Here is a 22,721-nt window from a genome sequence, read left to right as displayed (position 1 = left end):
CTCGTCGGAACACAACATAGCACTAAAAATGTGAAGTGTATAGGAGTAAGAAACCCTTCGGAAGTAATTCATTTTTACATTTCTGTCCTTGCTTTAGGTTTCCAAAAGGGGCTCATGTAGAAACCTTGGAGAATGAAAAGGTAATGACTTGAACATTGGATAGAAGCAGTTGGAATGTTAACATTGTTGCCTATTGCAAAAGCACGTGACTTAGTAGATTTTGTCAAGTTTGTGCTGGATGGTATGTGTAGGTTCAGTATATTAAAGGAGCAGGAAAAGTCTTATCAGTTGTAAACTATTCTAAAAGTCGTCTCCTCGTGTTTTGGATTGCATTCTGAAATACTGTGATTTTTGTCTTGCCAATTATGCAAGACAACATCTTGAGGAACAACTCCTTGCCAGGTTATAATTCCAGGGACTAATTGTCTCCTCTTCCCTTGCCCAAGTGGCCTTTTTTATGCTTGACTGTGAGCATTGGTAAGCGATTTGATTTGTAGGGGCATTGTAGCATGTTGACCAGGGATCACTGGAGAGCGATTGGGAATGGGAACTGTGGCTGTGTTTATTTCTTCTCCCCCCCCCCCCATCATGTCCCTCATATCGCACCCCTGTACGATGTTTCTTTAAGTATCAGTTTTATTTTGTTGCTCCTTTTGAATGAGACTTTCAGCATTATCAAGTCACCTATGGGCAGAAGATTTGTCTTCGCTAGTTTCTAATCTAAAGGTAGTCATAACAGTAATTTTGAGTGCAGTCTGTTGACATGCCTGCCACTTGCATTTTTTAATTTCAGTCAAAAGTATGAAACCTAAGGTGGCTGCAGCACAGGTATCTGTTGTGCCTCAGGCTAACTTGTGCTCAGTCATTCCAGTTATCATAACTTTCCTGCAGTTTGTGTGGAAATCTTCAAACAGCTCGACTTGTTCTTGACTCTTGATGTAAATTTGGTCACTCCTTCGTGATTTCTAAAAGTGGCTACCGTCATTTGATGGAAAGACCAGGGATCCAAAAACTTCCCATAGGGAAAAAATGCCTTAGGATCAGTTGTTGTGATTTGAGGTGAGCACAACGGTTAAAGGACAAAGAATTAAAATAATTTTTAGAGTTATCTTTTGCCTTTATTAGGCTGACGATGGAGGTATAAAAGAAAGACTTGCATTTATATAGCGCCTTTCACAACCACCGGACGTTTCAGCCAATGAAGTACTTTTTGGAGTTAGACACTGTTGTAATGTAACTATTTGCAATGTATCTAAAATGCAACTATTTGGCCTGTTGATAGACCTTGATATCAGTTTGACTTGATGGTTGGCACTCTCGCCTCTGGCTCAGAAGGTGTGAGTCCCACGTCAGAACTTGAGATTGCAATGTAAGGTGACGTTCCAGTACATAGTGGATACCTGCATTGTCAGTGACACTGTCCTTTGAATGAGATGATAAACTGAGGTCCTAACTGCCTATTCAGGCACACAAATTTTATGCCACTATTCTCCTGGCCAACAGTCCTGTCTCAACCAATAGCACAAAAAAACCCTGATCATTCATCATCTCGTTATCTGTAGGGCATTACAGGTGTTGAATAACTTCCCCATTTGCTATACAATCAATTGTGTGATTATGCTTTTGAGATCTAGTAAGGTGTAATATAAATGCAAGTGTTCTTTTAATATTGAGGAAAAGCAAGTTAAAGTTAAAAATGTCTTGCATACTATCTTACAGAAAGAGAGGTACATTGTGGTCAGTAAGCTGGATGATGACGAACGAAGAAGGAGAGAAGAACAAAAACGAGCAAAAGAACAGGTAATGGTGCACATGTCGATTCCAAACTTAGTACTTTAGGATGTTTCTCTAAGAAATGTTCATGCAGAACCTGGTGCAGTGAGCTGGGTTTTTTTTTAAAAAAGGTAAATGATACATTTTTTTAAAAGAGTTGCAGCTTTCCAGTGTAGAGATTGGAAAACCTTTTACATGCCTTGTGGTGCTTTGGGAGAACGTACAATTTAAGCCACCTTTAATTAAAAATAAGTAATGAAAGGACAAATCTGGTTCTGCTTCCAAAAATGCTTTAGGGCATAGGACTCCTGCTGAGTGCTTTAGTTATTGCATTTCTAATCCCATTTCTGCAGTCAGCAAAATTAGCTGTATCTGCTTGAAGCTACAATCTTTGCATTTTAGGTACTAAAGTGACATACTTTGTGATAAAATGCAGTGCGTTGAATTTATAATTTTGTATTAACAGGACCTCTGACTGTTCAGAAACTTGACAGCTGTTTTGATTTTTTTCCCAAGTACTATAATGGATAGCAGGGAGTGATTATAAAGTTGTAATCTAATGTCAGATGTTCTAAACCACAGTCTTGTACACTGTACCAGTGAAATGAGCACTAGAAATAAGTTAGCCTTGATACGAGACGACTGCCATCTATATACATTTAATACAAGTCTCTTTGTAAAAATTATTAACTATTTATTTACCCTGTGACAGAGTGCTCTGTTAATTATGGCAACTGTGGCCAGGTTTCCCAAGTGATCTTTTCTCTTTCTATATAAAAAAAGTTGTGCATGGGTGATTTGTAATAGATATTTCCTTCAGTACTTTATGATACAGTGGATTAGAACACTGCCCTTTTTTTTTTTTTTACGTATCATCATCATCATAGGCGTCCCTCGAAATTGAGGAAGACTTGCTTCCACTCTCAGTGAGTTCTCAGGTGACTGCACAGTCCAATACAGGAATTACAGTCTCTGTCACAGGTGGGACTGACAATCGTTGAAGCAAATGGTGGGTGGGGAGTCTGGTTTGCCGCATGCTCCTTCCGCTGCCAGCGCTTGCTTTCTCCATGCTCTCGGCGACATGACTCGAGGTGCTCAGCGCCCTCCCTGATACTCTTCCTCCACTTAGGACGGTCTTTGGCCAGGGATTCCCAGGTGTCGGTGAGGATGTTGCCCTTTATTGAGGGCGTCCTTGAAACATTTCCTCTGCTCATCTGGGATCGCCTGCCGTGCAGGAGTTCCGAGTAGAGTGCATGCTTTGGAAGTCTTGTGTCAGGCATGCGAACAATGTGGCCCACCCAACGGAGCTGGCCAAGTGTGGTCAGTGCTTCGATGCTGGGGATAATGGCCTGATCGAGAACACTGACGTTGGTACTGGGGACTGGGAGAAATTTAGAACTCAGCAGAGGAGGACAAAGGGTTTGATTAGGGCAGGGAAAATGGAGTACGAGAAGAAGCTTGCAGGGAACATTAAGGCGGATTGCAAAAGTTTCTATAGGTATGTAAAGAGAAAAAGGTTAGTAAAGACAAACGTAGGTCCCCTGCAGTCAGAATCAGGGGAAGTCATAACGGGGAACAAAGAAATGGCAGACCAATTGAACAAGTACTTTGGTTCGGTATTCACTAAGGAGGACACAAACAACCTTCCGGATATAAAAGGGGTCAGAGGGTCTAGTAAGGAGGAGGAACTGAGGGAAATCTTTATTAGTCGGGAAATTGTGTTGGGGAAATTGATGGGATTGAAAGCCGATAAATCCCCAGGGCCTGATGGACTGCAGCCCAGAGTACTTAAGGAGGTGGCCTTGGAAATAGCGGATGCATTGACAGTCATTTTCCAACATTCCATTGACTCTGGATCAGTTCCTATCGAGTGGAGGGTAGCCAATGAAACCCCACTTTTTAAAAAAAGGAGGGAGAGAGAAAACAGGGAACTATAGACCGGTCAGCCGGACCTCAGTAGTGGGTAAAATGATGGAATCAATTATTAAGGATGTCATAGCAGCGCATTTGGAAAATGGTGACATGATAGGTCCAAGTCAGCATGGATTTGTGAAAGGGAAATCATGCTTGACAAATCTTCTGGAATTTTTTGAGGATGTTTCCAGTAAAGTGGACAAAGGAGAACCAGTTGATGTGGTATATTTGGACTTTCAGAAGGCTTTCGACAAGGTCCCACACAAGAGATTAATGTGCAAAGTTAAAGCACATGGGATTGGGGGTAGTGTGCTGACGTGGATTGAGAACTGGTTGTCAGACAGGAAGCAAAGAGTAGGAGTAAATGGGTACTTTTCAGAATGGCAGGCAGTGACTAGTGGGGTACCGCAAGGTTCTGTGCTGGGGCCCCAGCTGTTTACACTGTACATTAATGATTTATACAAGGGGATTAAATGTAGTATCTCCAAATTTGCGGATGACACTAAGTTGGGTGGCACTGTGAGCTGCGAGGAGGATGTTATGAGGCTGCAGAGTGACTTGGATAGGTTAGGTGAGTGGGAAAATGAATGGCAGATGAAGTATAATGTGGATAAATGTGAGGTTATCCACTTTGGTGGTAAAAACAGAGACACAGACTATTATCTGAATGGTGACAGATTAGGAAAAGGGAAGGTACAACGAGCCCTGGGTGTCATGGTACATCAGTCATTGAAGGTTGGCATGCAGGTACAGCAGGCGGTTAAGAAAGCAAATGGCATGTTGGCCTTCATAGCGAGGGGATTTGAGTACAGGGGCAGGGAGGTGTTGCTACAGTTGTACAGGGCCTTGGTGAGGCCACACCTGGAATATTGTGTACAGTTTTGGTCTCCTAACTTGAGGAAGGACATTCTTGCTATTGAGGGAGTGCAGCGAAGATTCACCAGACTGATTCCCGGGATGGTGGGACTGATATATCAAGAAAGACTGGATCAACTGGGCTTGTATTCACTGGAGTTCAGAAGAATGAGAGGGGACCTCATAGAAACGTTTAAAATTCTGACGGGTTTAGACAGGTTAGATGCAGGAAGAATGTTCCCAATGTTGGGGAAGTCCAGAACCAGGGGTCACAGTCCAAGGATAAGGGGAAAGCCATTTAGGACCGAGATGAGGCGAAACCTCTTCACCCAGAGAGTGGTGAACCTGTGGAATTCTCTACCACAGAAAGTAGTTGAGGCCAATTCACTAAATATATTCAAAAGGGAGTTAGATGAAGTCCTTACTACTCGGGAGATCAAGGGGTATGGTGAGAAAGCAGGAATGGGGTACTGAAGTTTCATGTTCAGCCATGAACTCATTGAATGGCGGTGCAGTCTAGAAGGGCTGAATGGCCTGCTCCTGCACCTATTTTCTATGTTTCTATATTTCTATGTACGTCGATCCTCCCTGGGGATTTGCAGGATCTAGTGGAGACATTGTAGGATTCTCGGTACAAACCAAACTCAATCGAGAAGATGAAAGCTTTACTTCTGATTGTTTTTAGATATATGCAAAATGAATTTGAGTCACCTAATGCTGCATGTACTGACTGACTTGGATTCACTGCCATTCTACCATTGGCAGCAAACTGTAAATGTTTTATGCTGTTCCCACCAGGGAAGGTTTTCATCATCAGAAATGGTGGTTTCAGGTGGTACTTCAGCCAGTGCTGTTTTTTAAGTCAGTCACTAACTTATTTGGACCACATCTGTCAATTGGATGACTATCACTGTAACATCTAAAGTCTGAGCAATGCATAGAAAATACATTTCCATGCACAATTGTTTTAATGTTAGAGTAGATACTGTAACCAGAAGCTGCTATTGAATGTTTTTTGTTTGCCTGTAAGACCAAATTATTTTTCTCTTGAATCGCTGCCCAGTTATTCCTTTTAATTCAAAGATCTGCATATGAAGCTTTCTCTGAATCACATAATTTCTGCTCCCACTTGAAGGCAAGGGTGTAATGTCAAAGTGGGCAGAATGTCACTGGGGTGTAATTGGTGGCTAACAACAAAGTTAGCTAAAATCATTGCTTTTAGGGAAAAAACCTATTGGGACCCCATTCTTTTTGTTTGAAGCACTAAATAATCGAAGGGTGTCAGTGGATCCTTTTCCATAACACTGATTAGGTGGCTAAAACCTAATGAGATCCGGAGTGAAATCAGGAAGCACTTTTTCACGAAAAGGGTAGTGGAAATCTGGAACTCCCTAAAAGGCTGTGGATGCTGGGTTAACTGAAATCTTCAAGACTGAGATTGATCGATTTTACTTGGGTAAGGGTATTGAGGGATATGGAGAAAAGCAGGTCAATTGAATTGGGATACAGATCAGCTACAACTGGTGGAATAGGCTCAAGCGGCTGAAAGGAACAGGAATGGGTCAATCAGGCCATCTCCATTCAGGATTAGATACGTTCTTTCTTTTGATTGGACTGCTCTTTACTGCCCTCCTGAGTTATCAGCCTTCCTATTTTTTATTATTATTTACCTGCTTATATAAGTGGATACTTTTTTTTGCTTTTAATTATTAAACTAGTTTATCTATCTCTTCCTTCATCTCCAGAATGAAAGGAAGGTATAAACTGTCTCTGTAGTTTATTTAATCCCAATGGTCACATAGCTGCTTGCAGGTATCCAAACAGAGTGTGCAAAGGGAAAGTTGTGTGGTTCTATCAAGATCTCAAAGGATCAATTACATTTCTATCTACTGCCCTTCAAAAAATGACTGTCACGAATGAGGGTTGTAGTGAGTAATTTTCACCATGCCTTGCATATACATACAATAATCACACGGCTCACAAGAGCTCAACAAAGTTACTCCCAGAAGATCTTCGATTCAATTCCAGATCTGTGCTGAGTTAGCTCATCTCCGATGTGATGATAAAATGGATGCTATAGTTGACCTCTGCTCCTAAATTAGGAAGAGGAAAAGGATCCTGGTTTCCCATTCTTGATTGCTATTCACCAACTCTTGCTGAAAGTGCACAAAATCGGGCTCAGCTGGGATGACCCCAGTAGCCTTCCAGCACTCGCTGCCAAGACTCGTGCAGGATTAATGACTTACTTGGGGCACGGTGTTGGAAGGCAACCAGTGCCAGTGGAACCATATTCCAACAAGGAGTCAAAGTCTTGCGGGTAGAAAACTTAGTGAAAATAAGACATTAAAATTAAAATCAGTTGTTGATCTTCTATAGTGTGTATGTTTCTGTTCATATAATGTGTCCATGTGTCCTAATTTTTTTTTCATGGTGTGATAAGTCTATTTTACATTTTAATGGAGGTAACTGTTTCACGTGTCTTAAATCTTTATTTTTCTGTATTTCAGTTACTATTTAGTCTTCTATTTTATCATGTCTAATTAAATAGCACCTGACATAACTGAGTGGAGAAGTCTTCAGAGAAAGCAATTAAGAATAACTTTGGGCTGAAACTTAATAGATATGTTTACTATATTGGTACAGATAATGTGAAAACTAGCCCTCAGTTTTACAATAACCAACTCTTATTTGCAGGAAGAAATGAATGATGCCGTGGGGTTTTCCAAAGTAATATACGCCATTTCAAAATCAGTGAGTATTTTTTTTAATACAAATGAAAGGTGATTTCCAGAGTTTTTCAACAATCCCGTTTGGAACCATCATGCAAGATGCTAAGTTTTTTTTTTTAAAACCGCAACAAATTCCCTTTTGGCTATCCAGGGGTGCTGTAACCATTGTTTAATTCTCCTCTTCTGTACCTCAAAAGCCGTGAATACTGATCTTTCAAGTCCAGTGCTATACGTTCTGAGTGTACTATCCTGAGAGCAGTACTTTTAGTATTCTTCTCTGATGATGCAGACTCCGCCCCCCCACCCCGCAATGGTTTTCAGTCCCTGTGCATTATGCAAATGTCTCTACCAAGGTCTCGAGTTTTAAGAAAAATCAATAAAGAAAGACTTGCTTATGTGTATATGTTCAAATAAAGACACTCTTTCTCCTGAACTATCTTGCATTTATAAAGATGATAGTGCCACAGCAAATGGAAAATATTGTAGGATTACTGGCATTTGGGAGTTTGTGTTTTAAATATATGTGTATGTGTTTGTGGTATTGCAGCATTTCCTGCCAAGTTGGAAGCATAGTTTGAGCACAGACATTTATGGAACAGATGGTAAAGCAGCACCTTCTTGAATACAAACCTCTCTGAAAGAAATGCTGCATGGCATACAACTTACAAAGACATGTTCTTGGTTTCACGGGTACAATAAATACCACGATATTGGAACATAACTAAGATTTTGCCTTTTCTTTATAAACCTTATGTTGATGAATCTGTTGTTGAGAAAAATAAGAGGCACGCTGACCTATGGGGAGATTGTGTTTTAACATAGAAACCTGGCCTCTGTTAGAAACCACCGCAAAGGGCAAAGTTCTGATTCAAGGCACTCTTAATTCATGCCCTGTTCCAGCAGAAGTTGGTGCAGGAGGTGGACTGTGATTAGCTGTACATTGGGCTTAGTTTAACATCCGTGGCCTCATCCCAAATCCTGTCCAACTGCTGGCAGTGAAATCTCCCACAATGGTGGTTGTGTGTTGGTCTCTTGAGCTGCCAGCTGTTGTATAATATCAACTACTATCTGCACACTCTATTGTGTATAGTTTTGTCTGTCTGTATAATTTATAATGAGCCTCTAATGTTGCTGATCAGATCCTGCGGTTGATAAAACCTCTCTTAATCGGATTGCTACAAATTTTAAACCTGTGTTCAGCCAGCTTTCCCAATTACCCCCTCAAATCATGAGGTTAATCCCCTGTCTTGGGCATCTTATCCACTCTGCCTGGCTTCTGTTCTCTCCCAGAATCTTTTCCCCTTCCTCCCCTACCTTGAGCACACCAGACCTGCTCCTCTGCTTCGCTGCCATCTTTTCCCCAGCCTCTGCTCCTGTCCCCTGATTGTGGCTGAGAGCCTTTGGCCTAAAAGACTCTCAGAATCTTAAAGCACAAGAAGCCATTCAACCTGTCATGCCTGTACCGGCTCTTTGAAAGAGGTGTCCAATTTAGTCCCACATCCCAGCTTTCTCCCTCTAACCCTGCCAACTAGTTCTCTTCAAATACATGTTCAGATTCCTTTTGAAAGTTATGGAATCTGATTCCACCACCATTTCAGGTAGTGTGTTCCAGATCTTCTTGACCCTCTGCCTAAAATAATTTCTTCTCATTTACTCTCCCGTACTTTTGCCAATTATTTTAAATCTATGCCCACTGGTTACCAAACTACTTCCCAGAGGAAACCGTTTCTCCGCACTTGCTCTATCAGAACCCCTCATAATTTTGAATACTTCTATTGGGTCTTCCCTTAACCTTCTCTGCTCTAAGGGATGCAACCCCAGCTTCTGCAATCCCTCAACAGAACTGAAGTCCCTCATCCCTGGTATCATCCTGATAAACCTCCTCTGTACCCTCTCCAAGGCCTTTACATCCTTCCTAAAGTGTGATATCCTCTCTGGTCCAAAATATAGAAACATAGAAAATAGGTGCAGGAGTAGGCCATTCAGCCCTTCTAGCCTGCACTGCCATTCAATGAGTTCATGGCTGAACATGCAACTTCAGTACCCAATTCCTGCTTTCTCGCCATACCCCTTGATCCCCCTAGTAGTAAGGACTTCATCTAACTCCCTTTTGAATATATTTAGTGAATTGGCCTCAACTACTTTCTGTGGTAGAGAATTCCACAGGTTCACCACTCTCTGGGTGAAGAAGTTTCTCCTCATCTCGGTCCTAAATGGCTTACCCCTTATCCTCAGACTGTGACCCCTGGTTCTGATCTTCCCCAACATTGGGAACATTCTTCCTGCATCTAACCTGTCTAAACCCGTCAGAATTTTAAACGTTTCTGTGGGGTCCCCTCACATTCTTCTGAACTCCAGTGAATACAAGCCCAGTTGATCCAGTCTTTCTTGATAGGTCAGTCCCACCATCCCGGGAATCAGTCTGGTGAATCTTCGCTGCACTCCCTCAATAGCAAGAATGTCCTTCCTCAAGTTAGGAGACCAAAACTGTACACAATACTCCAGGTGTGGCCTCACCATGGCCCTGTACAACTGTAGCAACACCTCCCTGCCCCTGTACTCAAATCCCCTCGCTATGAAGGCCAACATGCCATTTGCTTTCTTAACCGCCTGCTGTACCTGCATGCCAACCTTCAATGACTGATGTACCATGACACCCAGGGCTCGTTGTACCTTCCCTTTTCCTAATCTGTCACCATTCAGATAATAGTCTGTCTCTCTGTTTTTACCACCAAAGTGGATAATCTCACATTTATCCACATTATACTTCATCTGCCATGCATTTGCCCACTCACCTAACCTATCCAAGTCACTCTGCAGCCTCATAGCATCCTCCTCGCAGCTCACACTGCCACCCAACTTAGTGTCATCCGCAAATTTGGAGATACTACATTTAATCCCCTCATCTAAATCATTAATGTACAATATAAACAGCTGGGGCCCCAGCACAGAACCTTGCGGTACCCCACTAGTCACTGCCTGCCATTCTGAAAAGTACCCATTTACTCCTACTCTTTGCTTCCTGTCTGACAACCAGTTCTCAATCCACGTCAGCACACTACCCCCAATCCCATGTGCTTTAACTTTGCACATTAATCTCTTGTGTGGGACCTTGTCGAAAGCCTTCTGAAAGTCCAAATATACCACATCAACTGGTTCTCCCTTGTCCACTTTACTGGAAACATCCTCAAAAAATTCCAGAAGATTTGTCAAGCATGGTTTCCCTTTCACAAATCCATGCTGACTTGGACCTATCATGTCACCATTTTCCAAATGCGCTGCTATGACATCCTTAATAATTGATTCCATAATTTTACCCACTACCGATGTCCGGCTGACCGGTCTATAATTCCCTGTTTTCTCTCTCCCTCCTTTTTTAAAAAGTGGGGTTACATTGGCTACCCTCCACTCGATAGGAACTGATCCAGAGTCAATGGAATGTTGGAAAATGACTGTCAATGCATCCGCTATTTCCAAGGCCACCTCCTTAAGTACTCTGGGATGCAGTCCATCAGGCCCTGGGGATTTATCGGCCTTCAATCCCATCAATTTCACCAACACAATTTCCCGACTAATAAAGATTTCCCTCAGTTCCTCCTCCTTACTAGACCCTCTGACCCCTTTTATATCCGGAAGGTTGTTTGTGTCCTCCTTAGTGAATACCGAACCAAAGTACTTGTTCAATTGGTCTGCCATTTCTTTGTTCCCCGTTATGACTTCCCCTGATTCTAACTGCAGGGGACCTACGTTTGTCTTTACTAACCTTTTTCTCTTTACATGTCTATAGAAACTTTTGCATTCCGCCTTAATATGGGGAACACAAGCTACTCTAATGGACATCTTGTTTAATTTTTCCTTTGCCAATTTGTAAGAATGCAAGTTAGTTGTATATTGCTCAGAACGTGAGTTTATCAATGCAAATCTGTTAATCTTTGAGTTTGTCTTTTTTTCTTTTGTATTGCTTTGCTGATTTGCAAATACTGGGTCAATATGATGCAAATGAAAACACCATCAAAATGATGCATTAAAAGTCTTTCCCCTCAAAAAAAAAAGTCGTCTTGGCTATATGACATTTTCTGTTTGACATCTTGACAATTGAGCCAAACTGAAAAACAAGTGAACCAGAGGGTTAGCGACCATTTTCAATTAGTATTCTTTCGTCTGTTCGTATGATTTTTTATTTTTTTTGATTAATTTAATTGAGTTGAATAATTCCACTACAATTTTTCAAAATGTGTAGTAATACAGCAGCACTGCTTGCGTGAATCTACAGCACAGAAACAGGCCATTTGGCCCAACTGGTCTATGCCAGTGTTTATGCTCCACAGGAGCCGCCTCCTCCCATCCTGCTTCATCTTCTCCTATCAGCATAACCCTCTATTCCCTTCGCCCTTGTGTATTTATATAGCTTCCCCTTAAATGCATATATGCTATTTGCCTCAACTAATGTAGCGAGCTCCACATTCTAACCATTCTTGGGTAAAGAAGTTTCTCCTTAATTCCCTATTGGATTTATTCACGACTATCTTATATTTATGGCCCCTAGTTTTGGTCTTCCCCCACAAGTGGAAATATCTTCTCCATGTCTACCCTTTCATTATCGTAACGACCTCTATCTGGTCACCCAAGAGAAAAGAGCCCCAGCCTGTTCTGTCTTTCTTAATAGTTCTGATATCATCCTTGTGACTCTTTGCACCTTCTCCAATGCCTCTATATATTTTTTTGTAACATGGAGACCAGAATGGTGCACAGTACTCAAGTGTTGGTTTATGTAGTATGTAGTCATACAGACTAGGAATGTTCTAGGTTTGATCTGAGCTGACCTCTTTGCTGATTTGAGCTGGGGTGGCATTGGAGGCACTCCAATTGGCTTCAGAGTTATTTGCCTAGGATTCCTTCTGACTGCTATTGACATTGTACATGTGCATGTATAAATGAGTGCACGCATGTCCGGTGTCAATAAATTTGGTCTTGGTTGTGATGACTTCACCAAGTGAATACCCTGCCAATACTTCCTGTCTAACCTCATGCACCAAAGGGCAACCAGTGCCCATGGACCATAGCCCACCTCTAGTCACCATCTCTGGCACAGGACAGAAGAACTTTTTTTCTCTCTCAAAAAAACCCTGATATTTCACTGATTTCAAAATCTTGAAAACATACTATTTGGATTTATTTTTAACCCCAGTGCAAATCATTGGCCATTTTTGGGTTAGTCACCGATGTTCTCCAGTTCTATCTGCAGAATTTCTCCCCAACCTCAAAGTCTTGCATTTATTAACTTTAGAGAGTGAACACACTGCCAAATGTAGAAGGGAGTCATCTACTGCAGAACATTTGCAGAGTTGGAATCTACGTGTTCACTCTGTTTCCAGACCGCATTTTTATTAAAATTGAGGGAGTGACAAACTCCTAAGGAATGATGTTGGGCAGTGCACGGTATTTTTAGTGCATATTGCTGAAGTTCCCCTTTAAACTACAAGATAGCATTATCTTTAGAAAAGTTAAAAACGTAAATTTTTTTCCCCCAGCAGAAACTTGACATGATATGGGGAGGCCTGCCAGATGAAAGGTGCATGGACTGTATTGTAATCGTGTGCAGTGCAATTTGTGTATAACAGGCCATGAATTGTTTTTATTTCTAAAAGTGCTGTCTTTTTTTCAGGGTAAACTGGTTGTGGGACATAACATGCTACTTGATGTCATGCACACAATTCATCAGTTCTTCTGCCCATTGCCAGATGTATGTATTTATCCACTTGGTTTTATAATGGTTCACTGTTGGGCTCAGTTATGAATGTTTGGGAAGCTTGAATAATATTTTGTGAAGCTCTGAAGGTGGATGTCATAAGAATATTCATATTTAGTATGCCTACTGCTATTAATTGTTTTGTGGAAAGTTACGGAAGAGAGCAGAAAGCGATTAGATGGTTCAAATCCTTTTTCTTGGACTTCTGGACACAGGCTGCTTGCTCTCAACAGGAAGACTATCAATCCTCCTTGAGCCTGCTGCCGTGGGGAAAAAGTGTTGCATGAGAGCATAGTGGTGATGATTCTTGCCCAATTTCTCAACCCCCTGCTTCTTCCATTGCCACAGTGAAGAAGAGTTTGTTCTCTGAGTTGTGGCACCTCCTCACAGCAAAGAGGCAGAGAGCAAAAGCTTGGCTGTGCAGGAGAGCAAGGCTTAAACCAGCACATTTGTGTGCCTTAACAGAAAGATTTCAACAGCTGAAAAACTTCTGGGAGTATCTATAAATGAAACTTTAAGGGACCGGGTAGTCTGCTGTTTGTTTTTCTCTCTCTCTTGACTTTTATGTCTAACTTGTTTTTAATCTAGGAGCTAAATGAATTTAAAGAAGTAACAACAAGTGTTTTTCCTAGGTAAGTTGTAATTTACATTTCATTCACAATTTAATGTTACATAGGTAATATACCGGGAACCATAGCAGGGGGAACAGACAGAATATCCACATTTGGAAAATTAATTGGTATTCTGAGAATAAAATAATCATTGTACTGACTAAAGAGACTCCTACATTGATTTCCCACATTTTGATGTAATTATGTGCATTTTCTTTTTGCATGAAGGCTTCTAGATACCAAACTTATGGCAAGCACACATCCTTTCAAGGTAAATTGGTTGTGTTTTATTGAGCATACTTACCATTCTTTAAACTGTGAAGGTGCTGTCCTGCTGAGACCCTATTTGCTGGCATTAGTCATCCTACCACTAACGTAAAGCCACGTGGTTTATGTTACTAAATTACATTTCTAACTGCACCATGATGGAAATGTGCCAGGTTAGACATGCAGTTGAGACCACATTTTGAGGATCATGTAAAAGGGAGTTGGACACAAGTATATTGATGCAACAAACTCGCCACCACATCTCGTTCTGACTGATCTCTCAGCAGAGATTGACTAAATTAAGTTGTGCTGCAAGTTAAGAAAATTACACTTTGATGTCATATTTACTATATTTTTTTTAAGAATATAAGCAGACAATTTAGTTTGGGTAAAGGTTTATTTTGATCTTTGGTATGAAATTAGTTTGTGAGGTCAACGTAAAGCCATATGAATGGTTTCTTTAATCATCAACAATTTTACATATACTCGATTTAGTTCTAATGAACATTTTGCAATTTTACCAAAAAATGAGGATTTGTTTCTGAAAACAACGTATTAAAAGTGGCACTTCATTATTCTAAGCTTATGTGAAGTTCATGCACACAACATGGTACAATTCAATACCTGCTCTCTCACTTTTGTTCTGAGTGCTTGTAATGAACTGAAATTTTTATTTACTACTCTTTGTTTCTCAGTTTAGGCACTAGATGGGGTTTTAACATCAGGAAAAATGACACCTCTTTTATGTCTTCTAATCTTGTCTGACACATACTGACGTAAGCAGTGCAGCTATCCCATCTGGAGAGGAGCAATTTGGTACCATTTGAGAATTTGACCAGTTTACAGTGAGCTTCTGAATACAATTTTGTTGATCTAAATTTAATGTAAGTTAGAAACATTAGGGATTGCAGCACTGATCTGCAGAGTACTCCACTCAGCATAACCGTTCGCCAATATATTATCCGTTCCCAGCTTTCACCTTAAATACCCAATGCTTAATTAGTGTCATTGCATCAGGAACTCTTGTCAAAGTCTTTGTGGAAGTCTAACTACACCAAATTGTTAGGCTTTCTGCAGTCATTGCCTCAAAGTTTTTAGGGGCAGACTTAGTCAGGCAGAATCGTCTCTCTATGACCTGGTTAAAAAGAAAGACTTGGATTTATATAGCGCCTTTCACAACATCCGGCCGTTTCAAAGCGCTTTACAGCCAATGAAGTACTTTTGGAATGTAGTCACTGTTGTAATGTGGGAACTGCTACTAACTAGGTTCCATGTGTGCTGATTGCTCTCCAGTACCTTGTTGAGCCGGCTATCGCTCTTCAGTGTTAATAGTGAGGTTTGGAGCATTTTTGAGCAGGAAGGACACTACAGCTGGACTTGATATTACATACACAGCCTGGCTTTTGTATAGCGTGGTGAATCCCTGTTGCTGATTTTCTGGAAATCTGCTAACTCGGAGCCTGGGATTGAACCTAATACCTTCCTACTTTATATGGCTCAGCTACTCACTGGGGGTAAGCCTTTTGAGCAGGTTGGTTGGTTGGGGTGGGGGTGGGGGGAGGGGTTCCCAGTTTTATTTCTTGAAAGCTATTTACAGCCCTCTCTCTCGGTCTCCCATCCACTATTCCTTGATCAAATTTATGCAGGTGATTTTGCTTGCTTGTGTCTGCCAATATTGCTGATTGAGTTGGCCACTAGGTGGTGTGTAAGTAATGAGGGTTAATCCAAGTTTTGCAAGTCCTCCATTTACCCCTCCTTGTCGGGAAGTGCCATCTTAGAGATTATGAACTTGCTCTTTATACAAGACTATGCACAGAACTTCATAATACTGAAGCACTGGTTATAATTTGAGAGAAATGCAAGTATGGTCATTAATTTTGTTTTCAAACGTGATGCTTTTATTTCTTATAGGAATTAATAATGAACACGCCTCTTGCAGAGCTGGAAAAACGATTAAAAGATGCACCTTTCAGACCTCCCAAAGTTGGTAAGAAGATCACATGGTGTGTGGTCTTCATAAAATTGCTTGATTGAACATGGATCAATATACACGTTTTTACATTGAATCTTGATGGATTGGAATTTAGTCTTTTTTTTGTTAAAATGGCTCTTGCAGTTTGGAGAAAAATATATATTCAAATATAAACTCTTGAATAATTTGGTGATTATATCTTGAGGAGAGGGAGGGAAATGGGGACATGGACCTTTCCACACTCACTTTTGATGGATATCTTGAAATTTAATCCCCAAGCATTTTTCTCGTATGTGGAAGTCTTCATACAGGAACCCCATCTTTTATGAAATCAATTTGATAAATGTTTGAACCTTGAAGAAAAACATTTAATACCACTTTGTGGGGAGTACAAACTGCTGGATTTTTTTTTTGTTCCGCAACCAGCAGGGATAGGCATGAGGAGCACTTTCCTGTCCTCAGTTGGCAGACAAACCTCAGCAAATTTCAGAGTTCTATTTCTTATCGGACAGTTGATTCATTGACATTGTAATATATTGGTTCTGGAAGTAATTTGGGAAGAAAAAAGTAGTGTGACCTTATTACTGGTAGTCACGATGTAGTTCAGGATCTGGAATATTAGGTCCTTCATTGAAACACTTGTGAACTCATCCCTTTTTGGCATGGAAGCAAGTCATCCTCGCTTCGAGGGACTGCCTATGATGATGATGAGTTAGGGCTAAGGCTGCACATCAGTTGTTAGAAAAGGTACTCGTATTCTTGTAATGTTTTGGGTCATCAGTCACGAAGCTAACATTTTAAACCAGTCACATAAGAAGTTGTAAACCTCCATCAAATAGTGATTGGGACTGTATCTCCATGTTTCTAACTTTAATCCCAGCTCGCAGGATATTCAAGCCGATGGACAATTCCAATAATAATCATGCAAGTATTGATTATCCTGCATTTGGAACAGAGACAAAAGTAAAATGGATATTTGCGTTTTAGATAGGAACTACAGTTTGTAAATCAAATATGTGAAGACAAGCTGTGAACAAAATCATCTCAAGTGACTAGGACCCTTACACATCACTTGTGCCTATATCATTTGGCAGTGTCTCGTTCCCTGCAATTAGGGTTAACCTTCCACTTTCAGCAACTTGTATTGATGTACAGGCATGCGTGAAGGGTTATGGGGCCCATGTGTACTTCAAGCCTTGCTCAGCATACCATGTCCTTGGGATCCTTATTTAACTATGTTGTAATCATGTGACTTCTGTCAAGTGAATGTTGAAATTCTCAATTTCCACATCCTAAGCTATATTGACTACAGCATGAGCATGATCTGTTCTAAAGGGATTGGTTTATCTTCACTATTCAAACATTGATGTTGGCTAGACTAGGCTGTTAATCATTTGAGTATCCAGGTAACTAGCAGTACAGCTTTCACATCATGTATAGCAACCTTCAATATTATAACTCTAAATGCAATTTGTCTTGAAGATCTAACAAGTTAAGACTTTGTTTTGATTTTTTTGTGTTCCTAATTTTTCGTATTCAAAAACTTTTAGACGGCCAATTCAGTCTGTATAAACCATTTTGTCAATCCGGAGTTCCGGACACCGGGACGATCCATGGCAAGGTCACCCGGAATTCGTAAAATGTTCTGTAATCCGGACACCCTGCCAAACTGCTTAGCGCCGCCAGCCGGGCCCAGGGAAAATCCAAAAATCGAACTCTCGGAACAAAAGCTCCAACCCTACCTCTTCTTCCAGATTTCCACAGGCACCGCTGCTCCTGGGTCCGCACGCAGGTCCCCTTCCCTCGGCCAGAACACAGGCGCACCTAAACTGTAGACCGCGGCAGCATGAGCTTTACACGCTGGCTTCACAGGCACTGCTGCTCCTGGGTCTTCACGCAGGACCCCTTTGCTCGGCCAGAACACTGCGCGCCTAAAATGCAGACCGCAGTACCCCCAGCCTTGCACGCCAGCGGTCTGCCTAAAACCACAGGCGCAAGACCCTGGCGAAACTCTGCAAGCATCAGTTCCAAAACGGGCTGTCCGAAAACCGGACACGCTCATTGCAGCTCCCCAAACCAGTCGGTCCCTGCCGGAAATATCGGAACCTGGGCCCAGGCATTTCCGGATTTGGGACATCAGAAAGACGTTTCGAAGTCCGGAAATCTCCCAACTCCAGAATAGCCTCGGTCCCGAGGCTTCGGATTTTCAACGTTATTCCTGTAGCATGAAAACAGAAAATGCTAGAAATATATGTTCATCAGTATCTGAATAGGACAAGATAAATTAACATTTCACATGCAAACTTTTAGAATTTGTTTTGCCTTGTGATATTGTTTACCAGATCATATTGATTGAGATCTAAAGTTTGCCTCTCTTTGCAGAAAGTGTTGAGGGATTTCCAAGCTATAACACAGCCTCAGAACAACTACATGAAGCGGGTTATGATGCATATATAACCGGCTTGTGTTTCATCTCCATGGCCAATCATCTAGGTATGGGTGTTGAATGTGTGTTAGAAGAGATTACAATTGACATGAAGCAAGACTGGTTATTGAACACCAAGATTATTGCAAATTTGAGTTCCAGAATTGCTGGGGGTTCCTGGAATTTGGCTCCTGCTGATGGATTTTTTTTATTCTTAGCACATGAAGTGGAGTTACTTTCAAAAAATCAACTATTCATGCATTTCAAGTGGAAGGGAAAGAAAGGAAAGAGGAAATTTCCCTTCCCCAAAGTTGTTTAATAATTGATATCTAGCCTAAATGGCAGTGAATTTCCAAAATTTTGTGAACAAAGAAGTACTGTGTAAGGCATAGTTGATTTACAAATTCAATCAAGAATTAACCGATGGCATGTGATAGTTTTTAACTTTGTCGATACATAATTAGGTCTCATTGAACTGCTGAATGAAATATTTAATTGAAATGTCTCCTCTTGAAATGTCTCATTGATCAGATATGTAATATCTCTCTCTTACAAATCATGGTGTGAAATTCCATTGTTCTGAGTGTTAAAAGTTATATAATTTCATGTGCCTGCAATCTAGTTTCTCTGTTAAACTGACCAATTTGAGCATTCTAGAATAGTTTACATAGTTCAGCAATTAATCTACTTGACTAATTGTGATAGTACATTGCGATTCTATTTGAAATACTAATATAGTAAAATTGTGATTGACTTCATCCAAAAAGCATTTTTATTTTAAATTGCTGTTCATATTTAATCCTGATTGTACCCAATCCAGTTCTAAAAATGGCATAAAACTTGGCTATACGGTAAATTTATAATGTAAAAAAAATAATGGTGTGGGGAGAAATGTACATTAAAAAGGTTAAGTATTAAGTTTTGATCATAGCATAGGACTTAAATACAAACATTTTTTATAAGATGGTTAGAACACTTGACCATTGTTATTAGTTGAGAATTTCTTTTCCACTCGGCGTACTTAAATAAGAAGTGAATTTAGGAAAGAGATGTTCCACATTACAAGTGTCTTTACTCATTAGAACGTGAGATGTGGCCCTTACGGCTAAAGGGATCAAGGGGTATGGAGAGAAAGTAGGAATGGGGTACTAAAGTTGCAACAATGATCAGCTATGATCATATTGAATGGTGGTGCAGGCTCAAAGGACCGAATGGCCTACTCCTGCATCTATTTTCTATGCTTCTATGTTATCATTGTCAATTTTTCAATATTATTTTGAATGTTTTCACTGGAGCAGTCAATACATGGGAGGAAATGAATGTTTATTAGTCATGAAAACTGCCTCTGACTCAGAGTAGCCCATTTATTTACATTGGCAATTCTAGTCCTGTTAACTTGCACTTTTAAGATTTTTATGGAACAATGCAGTGTTACAATTTGGCGGTTGTATTTTAAGACAGATTTTTCTTCCCTTTTTAATTAGGTTCATTCCTCAGCCCTCCTAAAGCTTTTGTTCCTGCCAAATCTAAACTGGTTGAACCTTTTATTAACAAGTAAGTGTGCTTATTGTCATTGTGTGCATGTTTCAGCTTTAAAAAAATTAATGGCATCTGTGGCCAAAATAACAATTTCTTTGGGATAGTCGGGCCATAAATTGCTATTTTCTTTCAGGATACTAATAGGTCTCCTACGGTGTGGCCCCTGCTAGGTTGCAGTTGGACCTATGGTGGGAACAGGTGGTATGTATTCCACTTGGGAGTAGTAGGGAGGCTCATTTCAGGTGGGCTTGGAGCAGAGAAAATTGATCATGCCCAGCTGTCGTGGAGCTTCTGCTGATGCATTGGTGGGGCACGGGGAGGGGGTTGGTGGCAGTGGTTGGGCTAAGGAACAGAGAAGCAACATACATTTTTGCTGAATTTTCTCTCTCTGGTGTGAATGGTCTGTGATGATCGATTGCCCTCTACTAGCCATGTGATCCCGATCACCAGTACTTGAAATACTGCACTCAACAATTCTACAAATTTAGACATTGAACTTTTAGTAATGGAGAAAAACAGCAGAGGTCAATTATTCCATTTGCAGTCTGGGATGGGCTTTGCGGATTTAATCCTCGAGGTCAATGGCAGGTTGTTTGCAGCACAAATAAAGTTCAGCAAATGTCAATTTATTTGCAATGTACTGTAGATAATGTCTGGATCTATACTATTATGCTGTTCATTTAATATTCTGCAGATCCTAATTGGTGACTATTACATTTTCTGGTGACCAATCCAAATACTTATGTGTACATTTTTGAAAGCTGAGCGAGAAGGTGTATTCTTTTACCTAGTTCAGCCAATTCAGAAATCATGTGTTTGATGTTTTGGATGTAATTAAATAGTTTTCCATCTGATGTGTGTTGAATTGCATCCCTTGAAACTTGCTCTACATATGTTCTATTTTATTACATACAGTAGTTCAACCAAATGTCCTGGAGGAGGACATTTGCGCTTATGAGTTGATCTGAAACCATGGCTTGATTTATATGATTTTTCGCCCAGTAATTTTTATTATACAATTTTATGCTTTTCACCCACACTTTCTTTCTCCGTCTCCTCCTCCTCCCCCCCCCCACCATTACATAGTCAGTTGTCACTTTTAGTGCTCGTCCACAAGCATTGAGCAAGCCAGTAATAGCTTCTAAATTCAGTACCTGTATGTGGATCAGTTGGTGTGGTGAATCTGTAGCCTAACATGAGAGATACTTTCCAGTTAGTGACTCTTAGATAACCACGTGTATTGGTTATTAAAGGTGCGGTGCTTTCTTCAGTCGCATTCAAACTTGTCTCTCTTGAATTGTCATTGTAGTGTAAAATCAAGGGTATATGACAAAAAGCTTTAGTTTCTTTAATAATGAAGGAAAGTAGGTGATTGTAGTCAACAAGAGCAAGAGGGATTTTGTTAACTTAAACCATAGTGTTCTATTCCATTCAAATCACGCGCTCGTACCACATTTGTTAATGATTTAATTGTAACATTTATTTTTGGGCAAAGATATTTCTGTGGATTTCTTATTTGGTATTTATAAGCATCATAGAGGCTGTTGGAGTGGGGTTGACAACTGATCAAATGAGAAGTAGAAAAAAAAGAGGCAAAAGAACCACCCAATTACTCATGAGTGATCACTGGAATAACAGGGTGGTTGCTAAAAAAATGTTCTTGGGATTGCCAAAAAGTTGCACTTCCCTTGGTTCAATAGTTACTCTTGGGGTTGTCTACCTGTGGCAACATGGTGCCATGTGGTGAAAATGTTGGAGAGGTGGGGTGGCCAGTGGATTTTGATCCTGGGTGTTGCAACTAATGATAGCTTATGAAATAAAAACAGAAAATACTCAAAATACTCAACAGGTCGGGCAGCATCTGTGGAGAGAGAAGCAAAGTTAACATTTCAGGTCAATGACCTTTCATCAGAACCTTTCTCTCTCCACAGGTGCTGCTTGACTTGCTGAGTACTTCCAGAATTTTCTGTTTATTTCAGATTTCCAACATCTGCAGTATTTTGCTTTTGTATTGGTGATATTTCTGAACCTGGAATGAAAGATGGGTTCCCTTTGCTGATTTTACAGGAAGTCTGTTGGTCTTTAAGTGACGTTTGAGCCCCAGTTGGCAGATTGAAGAAGGACTGAAGTTGAAGTCAGGCCCCGATCTCTTCAGCACCTTACTCTTGGCAACAATAATGCAGCAGGGGTAAAACATTGGCGCCCTTGAAACACAAATAGTAACACGGATCCAGAAAAATACTGGTTCTCCAACAAGCTGCAGAACTGGTTGAAGTTGCTCTTCTGGAGGGAGATGAAGCCGGCACTGGTGGAGCTGCAGTACTTGGTCTAAATGGCATCAGTGAATGTTGTTATTTAGGAGGTTTTATTGAATTAAAGTGTAAATGTTTTTCAAGGAAGTGGTTTCTGTAAAAGATGGTCAAGAAATTGGTGTACATACTTCATGGGTGACCCCATGCATGTGATCCAGCCAGCTGTTACTTTTGCAGTATAGCCATCAGTCTGTTGTCTCGGGGTGGAGTTGAAGTTAGTTGAAACGATCGACTTCATTAGTTGAAACGATCGACTTCATCAACTTCATTGGAGTACGAGAAGAAGCTTGCAGGGAACATTAAGACGGATTGCAAAAGTTTCTATAGATATTAAAGAGAAAAAGGTTAGTAAAGACAAACTTAGGTCCCCTGCAGTCAGAATCAGGGGAAGTCATAACGGGGACCAATTGAACAAGTACTTTGGTTCGGTATTCACTAAGGAGGACACAAACAGCCTTCCGGATATAAAAGGGGTCAGAGGGTCGAATAAGGAGGAGGAACTGAGGGAAATCTTTATTAGTCGGGAAATTGTGTTGGGGAAATTGATGGGATTGAAGGCCGATAAATCCCCAGGG

General features: G+C 40.7%; 2 protein-coding genes across 5 annotated transcripts in view; one reads left to right on the top strand and one right to left on the bottom strand.

The window, feature by feature from the left end:
* The window catches only part of cops3 (COP9 signalosome subunit 3), a 283,931-nt gene that overhangs the window by 156,953 nt on the left and 104,257 nt on the right, over window positions 1-22,721 (bottom strand). The gene's annotated exons all lie outside the window — the stretch shown is intronic.
* Window positions 1-22,721, top strand: part of parn (poly(A)-specific ribonuclease (deadenylation nuclease)) — a 160,146-nt gene that overhangs the window by 36,809 nt on the left and 100,616 nt on the right. For 3 of the 4 annotated variants that reach the window (XM_070901095.1, XM_070901092.1, XM_070901093.1), the window contains exons 10-18: window positions 98-140; window positions 1,720-1,800; window positions 7,237-7,293; window positions 12,937-13,014; window positions 13,609-13,652; window positions 13,860-13,902; window positions 15,810-15,885; window positions 18,253-18,363; window positions 19,780-19,849. In XM_070901095.1, the coding sequence (XP_070757196.1) occupies window positions 98-140; window positions 1,720-1,800; window positions 7,237-7,293; window positions 12,937-13,014; window positions 13,609-13,652; window positions 13,860-13,902; window positions 15,810-15,885; window positions 18,253-18,363; window positions 19,780-19,849 (603 nt within the window). The remainder of the gene's footprint in view (window positions 1-97; window positions 141-1,719; window positions 1,801-7,236; window positions 7,294-12,936; window positions 13,015-13,608; window positions 13,653-13,859; window positions 13,903-15,809; window positions 15,886-18,252; window positions 18,364-19,779; window positions 19,850-22,721) is intronic. The other variant, XM_070901094.1, reaches the window with a different exon arrangement.

Source organism: Pristiophorus japonicus, chromosome 15 (genome assembly GCF_044704955.1).
Source record: "Pristiophorus japonicus isolate sPriJap1 chromosome 15, sPriJap1.hap1, whole genome shotgun sequence".
NCBI classification, from domain to species: domain Eukaryota; kingdom Metazoa; phylum Chordata; class Chondrichthyes; family Pristiophoridae; genus Pristiophorus; species Pristiophorus japonicus.
This window is presented reverse-complemented; position numbering and strand designations above follow the sequence as displayed.